The sequence below is a fragment of the Crocodylus siamensis genome, chromosome 15, assembly GCF_052110815.1.
Source record: "Crocodylus siamensis isolate JL-2025a chromosome 15, ASM5211081v1, whole genome shotgun sequence".
NCBI classification, from domain to species: Eukaryota; Metazoa; Chordata; order Crocodylia; family Crocodylidae; genus Crocodylus; species Crocodylus siamensis.
The window spans coordinates 6,801,256-6,812,223 of NC_143409.1; the positions used below are offsets into that span (position 1 = coordinate 6,801,256).

Consider the following 10,968-nt stretch of genomic DNA (forward strand, 5'->3'; position numbering starts at 1 on the left):
TTAGGTGCTTTGAACTGTACCTAAAAATATAAATAGGAATATGAATCTCATAATAAAATATTAAGAAATAGGTACATGAATCTCATAATAAATACGAGATTCATATTTGTATTGCAAGATGCATATTTATATTTCTTAATTTTTATTATGAGATCCATATCCCTATTTATATTCATCTTTATGAGATCCATATCCGTGTGGATTAATGAGTCTCGTAATGTCAATATGAATCTCATAATAAAGATGAATAAAGCGGCCCCCGGGTTCGGTCCGCGCAGCAGCGACAGCGGCCTGTCTCGGCCCGTGCGATTGGCCCGAGAGTCCCTCGCCTCTCTCCCGATTGGCCCCCACCGCCATTGTGACCCGACGGTCGCTGACTCATGCCGTGTCCCCATTGGCTGCCTGCAGAAGAGCACCGTCTCCTGATTAGCGGGCCCGGCCCAGCCCCTTGCCGACGTGTCCCCGCGGCCGAGGAAGCAGGCTGCGATTGGCTGGGCGGGGCGGGCGGGTCCCGGATGTGAGGGGTCGTCCGGGTAGGGGAGCGGGTCGGAGCGGCGGCGGGGATGGAGCTGGGCGGAGGCGCGCCGGCGCCCGGACAGCCGGCGGTGGAGCACGGCGGGCTGCACCTCCTCCCGCGGGCGGGTGAGGGCGGCCGCTCTCCCGGGGAGCGGGCTGGGCCATTTTTTCCAACGGGGGGCTGTGCCATGTCTCCCCTGAGAAGTAGTGGCGGAGGTTGGGGGGTGTCATTTTTTCCGCTGTGGGGGGTTGGGCTATGGATTGAGCTGTGCCATTTCTCCCCGTGTGGGTAGTGGGGGTGGGTGGGCTGTGCCATTTCTCCCCGGGGGGGGGGGTTGTATCATGTCTCCCCTGAGTTGTAGTGGGGGGGTTGGGCTATGGGTTGAGCTGTGCCATTTCTCCCCGGGGGGGGGGGGGTTGTGCCATGTCTCCCCTGAGTTGTAGTGGGGGGGCTGTGCCACTTTCTACTGGGGGGGGTTGGGCTGTACTGTTTCTCTCTCTGTGGGTACTACAAATGAGTGGGCTGTGCCATGTCTTCCCTGAGCTGTGGGGGGGGCCTGTGTCATGTCTCCCCTCAGGGAGACGGGTTGGGCTGTGCCATATCTCCCCGGGGGGCGGGGTGCCATGCTGGGGGTGGAGGCAGTGTCATGACCCCTGGTGGCCTCAGCCCTGCCCCCTCTTGTGGGGCTGCCCCAGCAGTGAGGCTGGGAGCCGTGCCCTGACCGCTGCCGCACTCTCCCTGCAGTGGGTGCCCTGCTGTCGGCCTATGGCTGGTACCTGCTGCTCGCCTGCATCGCTGTCTACCTCCTCGTGCAGAAGGTGGCCGAGAGCACCCGAGCCCGGAGACGGAGCCAGCCGGACCCAGCAGGGGCGGCCGCAGGTGCGTGTCCTCCTCCGCGTCTGCGGCAGCCCCCGGGCTGGCTGGGGGCACTTACGGGACCGATTGCACGAGCTTCCCTGCAGCCCAGGCTGCCCTCGGTCTCTGCAGCCAGTTCCCAGCCGCAGTTGTTGGCAGAGCATCGCTGCGGCCTCGTTAGGCAGCTGTGTGATGATGAGGTTCCCACTCTAAAGGTCTGGTAAATGAATTGGGCCCCCTCACCCAGGGGAGCCCCCGCAGCTGCCAGCAGGTGCCTTGTTGGTGAGGAGGGGAGTGGGAGGAGACTGCACAGGGGTGGCCTGTGGTCTCCGTGCAGCAGGCTGGGGAGAGCATGGGACACCCAGCGCAGAAAGTGCAGGAAACGAGCAGTAGATCAGGTGGGGAGCAGAAAGCAGAGCACCAGATTATGCAGGGTAGAAGATCAGAGTGGTGCTTGCCGGGTGCAGGACTGATTGGCAGCATGCCTGCCAAAGAGCTTAGCCCTGCTGGCTTAGGAGAAGAGAAGTATTTGGAGAAGGGAGAAATGCAGGAAGTTTGCCAGGATGAGGCAGGGTCGTGTGGAGCGAGGGCATCCCTGCTTCTCTTCAGAGCAGCCTATTCTTCTTGGGTGCGGCAGGACTCGGATGCTTTGGGAGTCATCGCCACAAATCTGGGCGCTGTACAGAACTACCAAGAAAGTGTTTTTTGTGCTGTATGGGAGAGGGGGTTTATATGCCTGGCACACCTTTCTAATCAATCTTCCGTAGCCATTTCCTCCTTCATACAGTCTCTTGGCACTTTCCATTTAATGAGATCTCTGTGAAAGAACATTTGGGTGCAACTGAAATAGTGTACGCTGCAGGCAGTGCCCAGGTGTTATTTCCTAAATTGCAGCCCTAGAAGGTAAATGCTGCAGAGTTGTGTCCTGGCCTCATTTGGATTCATGCTGCTATTAAAGCATGGGATGCAGTTATGGCACTGTCTAATGAAGAATTGCCTGGCATCAATTCATCTGGCATGTTGGGGGCCTCGCAAATTATCTCTCTTCTGTTCCTGTTGTGCTGGTTTTCTATCATGGTCATAACTAGATGTTGCTGTGCAGTAAAGCAGCTTATAAACATCCTACTGTAAACTTTTATACCACATCAAGCCACAGGAAAAAAATGATATGAAAAAGTAAATAAGACAAGGATTTCTTCAGGTGATATCTCTTACTGGACCAACTTTGTTGCTGGGAGAAAGTAGCCACGCTATTGAATGCAAGGTGTTCTTCATCAGGTGCTGTCCAAGAATGTGTCTAACTTTATCCCAGTAACACACTTGGTCCTGTTAAAGATACCACCCTAAGAAACCCTTGCCTCTCACATACTCTGGGCCATCTTGGCTACAACATCTCTTACACTTCTATGAAAAATTAGGCATCTTTTATGAAACTTCAGCTGATGCTTTATCAACTCATTTGTATGTTCATGATGATTTGTCTATTGCTATGTAAACAATGACTATAAAAAGTGAATGTGGGAAAGTTCAAGAGTTAAAAACAAAGATGAGTAAAATAATTGACTTGTCATATTTTCTTGTGACTTGGGAAAAGACAGTGGTGAAGTGAAGTGGGTGGTCCAGATGCCTTTCTGGGGCTGTTTGCTTTCCTTTGGAGCAGTGTTCAGTATTTTTGCAAATCATTTCTTTTTTGATAGAGCACAGTATAAGGAAGCAGGCAGGGGCAGGTGGTGGCAGTGCTGGGGGGAAGGGGGTCTGTGGGGAGGGCTATGGTGAATTTTGGGGTGGCTGTAGCCCACCCCATAACCCCACCCCTCCCAGCACCACTGCTGCCCATCCCAAGTGCAGCCCCCCCCCCCCCCCCCCCCCGAAGAGGCTGGTGCAACCCCTGGCCCTGAGCACACAGTGGCAGCCTGCCCCATGCACAAATCCAGGAGACATGTGCCCTCCATGCTTCCCCTGGGGGTGCACGCAGTGGTGGGATGAGCAGCTCGTGGCTCCATCCTCCACCCCACCCCAGCTGGGCAGCGCCTGCCCTGGCCCAGCCCCACTCTCTCCTTCGCTGTGGGGGCCTGGATCTGCCCCCTGCCACTCTCCTCCCCCCACAGACTTACTGGCCGGATACTGTTCTCCAAGCTGCTGGGCTGCATATCAGCTATGGGATAGGTATTGGCTGATATGGCAGGTTAATAATCGACCATTGGTATTGGCCAAAAAAATCTTTATTGGTGCACCCCAACTGAATACAATTGCTTTACCCACTTTTTCTGTGGCTGTTTAGAGCCTGATGTGGTGGTGAGGCGGCAGGAAGCCCTGGCAGCAGCTCGTCTAAAGATGCAAGAAGAATTGAATGCACAAGCAGAAAAATACAAAGAAAAACAAAGAGAGGTAACCGAAGGGATAGAAGGGTATCTGTGATGTACAGTTTTAGAGTTGAGTAGTCTCTTGCACACCTGTCCAGACCAATGAGCAGTAGGGGGGGCTCCTGCCTTTCTTTCTGCTTGGTTTAAAGGGCTTGAACTCTTTAGTCTCTTTTCTGAAATGACTGACATGAGACACACTTGTTCATCTGAAATGGTACAGAAAACTCTAGGGCTTGATTCTTCAAAATGTCAAGCCTGTAGGCAATTGCTGCAGTTGCACTGGCTGAGTCTTTGTGTACGCAAATGGATCTTTGGGATTGGTTATGTTACAATTCAAATTAGCATTGCTAGTGCACATATATTTTCTTAATGGCAAGCTTGACTTCTTTGCAGATTTAATGCAGCACAGCATCGTTAGGCCCTAAAAGCTTTGGAGTACAGTTTGAGATAATAAGGAATACAGCATTGTTCAGCACCTCCTCTCTAGGTAACAGCATAGGAATGCTTACTGTAATCAGGGTAGCAGTGAAAAGCTTTATAAGCCCTGGTTCATCTTACTTTCTTTTTGCAGTCAGTTCCATGAAGTTTCATTTCTATGCATGGCAGGCTTGAGTACAAGTGGCAATATATTTCTCTTTGTGTAACCATCAAGCCTTGTTTGAAGTTCTTGTTGCTGCAGCAACATTTCAAGAAATGTTGAGAATTAAAGCCTAATGGAGAAAGTAAATAGCCATCTTGGAAGAAATCTTATCCCAGTGCAGTTAGACTGAGGAAGCTTTACTTTCTTTGACTCTGGGCAAACTAGTATACTTCTCATTTTCATTGAACTAAGGCAGTCTGTTATCTATTAAGGTATACCTTATATTGGATAAATTGATCTGGGCAGAGATTCTGGCCATGTTTTGATATGCTGGTAATGGTGTCTCTTCCATAGAGTGGCCTGGCTTTGACACTAATTTGAAAACTACATCTTTTTTTCTGCCAGAAACTGCTTTAATGTGTTAAATTACTTCATATTCATGCTTTATAAAGAACTTTTACAGAATACAAAATTTGAAAACAAGTGCCATTAATACAGAACAATGGAGAAAAGAGTTATAGCCAGGACTTGAATGTGTATTATTTCCAGTCCCTGTATGATGAGATGGGGAAGACCTTTTTTAAATTGCTATTGATAAGGCAAGTGAAAGTAGGGACTGTCTCTTTGTTTCAGCATTTAGCTTGTGATAGATTTTCTCTGCTAAAAAGGCAATAATGCGGTCCTTGGCTTTTGAGGTGGGGAAGAAGGAGGCTGTTTCCTCTACACCAGTTCAGCTGTTAATTCAGGCAGTCATAAAATCTTACAAACTGGGTTTTTCTCAGCTTGAAGAAGAGAAGAGAAGGCAGAAGATAGCAATGTGGGAAAGCATGCAGGAAGGAAAAAGCTATAAAGGAAATCTGAAGCTGAACCAGGTAAGGAGAGGAAATCTGAAGCTGAACTCTGCTTTCCTATGATTCTAACTTTAACTTTATATTACACTTTCATAATCCTGCAGTAAATGCCTATAAATAAATGACTAGCTGAAACCTATGTTGATCAGTTCTGAATAACTTTACTTTATGCTAACAGCAAGAAACAGCATCTAGCCCTTCCACCTCATCAGCAGTCCCAAAGCCAAAGCCAGACAAAAAGCCTCTGCGTGGAGGTGGTAAGTATGAAACTTAAGTATCTTTCAAATGCCTTTTTCTTGAAAAATTAAGCATTTTTTTTCAGTTTTCTGGATGGCCTTTTTATACAGACATGATTCCTTTCTGTTTAGTCAGAGAAAGGACAACTTTGATCCTTGATGTAGAGCATACCTTATGATGCAACTTTTCATGGTTGAGGGTTTCAGTCTGTACAGTGTTAGCATCTGGGGCCACATATTTTTTTCCATAAAGGTTTGTGCAGTAATCTCTGGAGTTTTCATAAATTTTGGCAGTGGGGAAGCCTGACACTGGTTCAGTTCCTTGAGGAAACATTTTTGCTGTGACTCATTGAGAGTCTGTGGCTTTTGGTGTCAGAAGATACTTAGTCTTGGTATTTTTTTTCCCAAACTGGAGTAAGTGATGCATACCAGCATGTCTAGTCTGTGTGCATATCCTAGCACTACTTCAATACTTTCTTCCTGCATTGTATTGTATATGATGCACACAGGCAATTAAAACAATATATCAAGCTAAGATTGCACCTGGGTTCTCAAATACCATGTGGTGAGTTATGGAATTCCTGTTGTAGACAAAGACTGTGCAAACGGTCCTTTATCTGCCTTCTACAGAAACAGCATTGGCTCTACTGATAAAGCTGACTTGGGGCCAGTAAGCTAATCACCATTGTCGTAAGGAAAAAATAATATCTAGACAATTACTATTTTTCCCCATGGACCTATCAGATAGAAGGATCCCACTGAATACGATTGTAGCAGAGAGTAAGTTCAAAAAGCTGCACAAAGAATGTTGTTGAGTTTGAATACATTTTAACCAATAGCCTGATTTACTACGGAGTAGAAAATACAGCACAAATGTGTTTCTGCTGATGCTGGCATGTGTGTAAGTTTAACTTCAGCATAGTCTTGTAGTCTAATTCTGTGAAGTGCTCAACATTAAAGACTTCCTGAATAAAATGTGAGGGAGAACAGCAAAGAGCAGGCCACAGCCGTGTGAAGTACTTTCCTAATAACAGCTGGCCCACTTGTTCAGTTTTCCCTTGTCTGCACCTGTCCTAGGCTTATGCTAGGCAAAGTAAGTAACAGATTATGGCATTCAGTGTCTGCATTCTGCTCGCAAGGTAGATGATGGTAGATCGAAGACATGTGTAGACCATTCTAGTTGCTGACTGTAGTTGCTGACTAAATTTCTGGGATTTCCATAACGCTGGGGAAAGTAGCAGAGCTTTCAGTGGAATGGACTGACTTTGAAAATTGCTTGCTTGGCAGTTCAGAGAGTTGTAATCTATCTCTCTGACATCTTGCATACACTATGGAGGGAGACCAGGGGAAATTGCCAGGCTTTTTTTTTTCGAAATGTACGCTTATAAAATGAAGCATTAATTTGAACATTCTTAAATTTAGAGAGGTAATTTGTATCTGCCTCTGACTTGTTATAATATTGGAATAATGAATATTGAACAAATATCCTTAGCCTAATGCAGGTGGGGCTAAGGGGATATGCATTTTCTAATGCCACTCTGTACTGATTAGAACAAAGAAAATCCCATGATGGGTTGCTACAAAGTTTAGTCTGAATATCTAGCTTCTTTGAGCTCCCAGACCAAAAAGAACACTTTGTACTCTCCCATGACCAGTGAGTAGTATGTTAGCTCTAATGCTGTTGTTCACAGTGTTATAACTATGCAAAGTGCATATTTTGCTCCTGCATTTTTGAACCCTTGAGGGTTTGTCACTTAATTTGCCTTCTTTCAGCATGGCCCAGACTTGTGAAATGTAAATTTTTAAAACGTTCCATTGCTGACGACGTGGGCCATGCTGTGAAAGGAACACCTTCAGGACTGGATGATTTGTATAACTCTGAATGATCCACATTTACATTCGCAGTTCTCTGACTTCTGCTTCCCTCTTGAAATAGTTGCCGTCTGATCATGTGCTAATGACTCATTTTATTGGGGGTGAATATTTAATGTGCCTGATGCACTTTTCATCTGTAATTCCAGGTTATAATCCTTTGTCTGGAGAAGGTGGTGGAACCTGCTCTTGGAGACCGGGACGCAGAGGCCCATCTGCAGGTGGATGAGGCTAATCTTGCTAGTGTCTAATGACACTAGCAGGCTTAATCTGACCCATTGTTTACCTGCCTACTGCTTGCATGTCACAGTGACTCTCTTGGGACTTGGTTTAGTGTAGATACTGATTTACAAACAAATCCATGACGCACAGATTTTAATGCGAGAACTAAATGCAGTGAGTGACCAAACATGGGATGTTCCTCAGAACATGGGAAATTTCTGATCTTTTTTGAAGAGGATGAAGATCATATAGGAAAGAGTGACAGCCGACAGTTTTCTTCACCTAAAGAAGCAGCATGGCATATGACTGAAGGCCCTGGCTCTGCCAGGTGATCTCAGTTCTAAGCCTGGTATTTCAAAAGACTTCCTGAGTGACCTGTAGCAAGTAACTTTAACCATCTGTGCCTCGGTTTACTCATCTGTAAAAATGGGCACAATTACTGTCCTCTCACTGATGTTAGGAAGTTTCTGATCTTTGGCAGACAAGTGTTAGAGGAAGGCATAGTATTGTTATTGATGTAGGTAAATACTATATTTTTTAAAGTCTTGGTATGTACTTAAAGCTTGAAGTTGGGGGTTCCAAAACTTCTGGGTAAGAATCAATAACCTATCCATCTGGGGAGCTTAAAGGCATATGTTAAAGACCCTTGTGAAAAAATGTCATTCTCAGGGCCACTTCTTCAGAAAGTCTTATCAGATGTTCTTGTTGGCTACTAACTGCTTTATGTGTCCATGGTTGACTGTAAACGTGACAACAAAGGCTCGGGCATCTTGGGTTGGCACGAAGACCAGTTATTGTAGATGAGTTTCTGTGACAAGCTGCATTGAATGATGTTTTCCTTATAAATGGTTAACAAACCAGTGAGGATTACTGATGGTAGACAGTAGACAGGGGTTTCTTGCTATATCTTTTCTATTTCAACAGCTTTGTAAAACAAACCAGTGTAAATATTAAACAACACTGCAAACAAATCACAGATCTATGACTTACTAGCATGGTTTTTACAGCGTCTCTTTTTATATAGTAAGTAGGCACTTGTTGTAGCGCGATCAGTGTTTCTAAGCAAAATGCATCCCATATACAGTGTGATTCAATTTTCATTTGGTGCTAATTACATGTGAAGGGTTGTCTTGTATTTGGGTAGCATCTCTCAGTGGGCTTCTTAACTTTTAACACGTACTGAGAATTCTTCTCTGGCAAGACCTTAGGTTTCAGAAGAATTGCATTTAGGCTTGACACCAGGCTGGGAATGCATCGGTTTTTAGAAAGCAGAAGCTTCAGAAGATGGGGGTAGAGCAAATTGTTTGCAATCCAGAAAGCAATTGTGGCTAAGTCAGCTCCTGCAACTGTGGAGCTGAACAATGGGAAAACAAGAAAGCATGAGGCCAGGCAGCTGGAGGAGCTCTGCAGATTGCAGTTCATGAACATGATTTGGTCAGGAGGAGGGATGCAGGGCTGTTTTAGTTTTAAATTTAAAAGACTTTCAAACACAGGGTGATTTTTAGATGTGGTTTTAACCCCCTGTTTCTGCATCTGCATCGGCTTGTAGTGACTCCTGTGCCTGTGACCCCAAGTGGTACCCGTATGTGGACCCTAACAGAGTTAGTGCTGTCTGTAGGTCAGTACAGTAAAGCTAATTTGCAATATAACATCTGCTGTCTTTCTACTAAAGGTCCTGCAGGCACCTTCCTGGGCAAGTTGATAGAGCTGAATTCCTGCTGAATAGCTCAGCTGGATACAGAAGCCTATTCTGTGCTCTGCTGTCCGTTTTCACAGCCTTCACATTGTGTAACATTTGTGCTGAAAAGAGCCTGTAGTAAGCAGATGAGTTTAACTCAAGCCTGTGTAAATTTTACATGCAAGAGGCACTAAAGGAAAGAGTGGAGGGTCTTCATCCCTTTCTTGGTATGCATCCAGCTGTGCAGGATGGAAAATAAACTTCAAGTTGATGCGAAGAAAGCTCAGTTAGGAATGTCTCACCCTTTCAGTCCTCCATCAAAGAGAACTTGGGTGGCTCTGGTTGCTGCTTCTTTGTGTGTCTTGTGAGAGAGAGCATGAAAAATTCCTGTCAAGAACATATGGCAAATATTCTTGTGTTTCTGATCTCTTCTATTGATTTTGAGCACACAATGGCTTGTAGTCATAAGGCATGTGCTAGTATTTCACTGGAATAGTCTGTGGCCCCTTATGAACTTGTGCTACTAAATGATTGGATTTGGAGACAATTCACGGTTGTTTCTACTCATTAATACGTATGAATGCTAATATTGAATACACAGCTCTTGAGAGGGAGAGAGAGATCCACTGTTCCCTGTACTGTAAGCCCTCCAGTTTCCAGTCACGGACTATACGTGGGATGCTACAGTGAAGTATCACTTAGAGTTTCGGGCTGCCTGCATTACGTATTCGTTTTGGTTTTTATATTGTTAAGTATGTATCTAAACGCATATGGGTTATCCTGTGAGAAGCTGTTAAATGTTCCTATGGATACTAGCTTTCACTGCCTTGCTTTAATGCTGTTCAGCTTAAAACCTTAGGTTTCTGGTGGTGTGTGTGATACATACTCTAGTCAGAGACATTTAACATTGGGCTGCTTGTTTTTAATAAACCAAAGGGCAGCAGAAGGCAGGGGAAAACCCATGTGCACACTTCGAAGATTTCCTGTCAGTGGCGGCGAGTGGGATGGGAGACCTGTGCTGAGACCTCTGCTCTTGAACGAGTGCGGAGGCCTCAACACACATAACTGAGCTTTCTTCCTCCAAGGCTGGGTCAACAGGGCAGCAGCTGATTAAACGTATGCCGGGACACTGTTTCCCCACTGCAGAGACGATGACTGTGAAAGGTGTAAAATGCTATAAGGTGCAGAGTTGCAAAGGCTGTGGGATCCAAGGGGCCATGGTTATTTTGTACCTGTTTTGTTCTCAGCCTGCATATCTTTATTCTTAAACCAGCTTTCTTAACAATTTCTCACCAAGTATTAAACTGATCTGAATGCTTCAACGACCCTCTTTGGGCCAGGGAGGGAAAATGTGTACTTTGCTCAGCCCTCTGGTTTTTCCATCTCTAAGATCTCCTTTGAGCCTACAATGACTCATTCGGTTGTTTGTAACTTTTAAAAATATCAATGTTTAATCCTCAGATATTGGAACAAGGCAAATTTTGGAGCCCTTTGATCAGTTATGTTTGAGTTATGAAGAGTTTGAATGCTTTGAATTTTACCTTTTCAGGCTCAGCGTTACACAGACAGCTGAAAGGTTTTCCTCTGAGTTTTTAAAAGGCCCTTGACCCCTGAGCTGAAAGCAGGTATGGAAGGTTTTAGACCTTTGGAAGAATTATCTAGAAAGGATCAAGTAAAAGTGGAGTTGTAGCATAACTGTTCTTGCTCCTGTTTTAAGTCTGTGTCAAAATTCCCCCAAATGTCCATGTTCCTAAAGTTATTGTCTTCAAACCATCCAGTAGCTTTTCATTTAAA

The 10,968-nt window shown here is 45.4% G+C and overlaps 1 protein-coding gene across 1 annotated transcript; it reads left to right on the forward strand.

Moving 5' to 3' along the window:
- Positions 1–485: 485 nt before the first annotated feature.
- Positions 486–8,474, forward strand: SELENOS (selenoprotein S). Its single transcript, XM_090028518.1, has 6 exons — positions 486–642; positions 1,262–1,396; positions 3,654–3,760; positions 5,098–5,187; positions 5,345–5,423; positions 7,424–8,474. Exons 1-6 carry the CDS (start codon positions 564–566, stop codon positions 7,507–7,509), a joined length of 576 nt encoding a protein of 191 aa, XP_089884644.1. The 5' UTR covers positions 486–563; the 3' UTR covers positions 7,510–8,474.
- Positions 8,475–10,968: the final 2,494 nt, after the last annotated feature.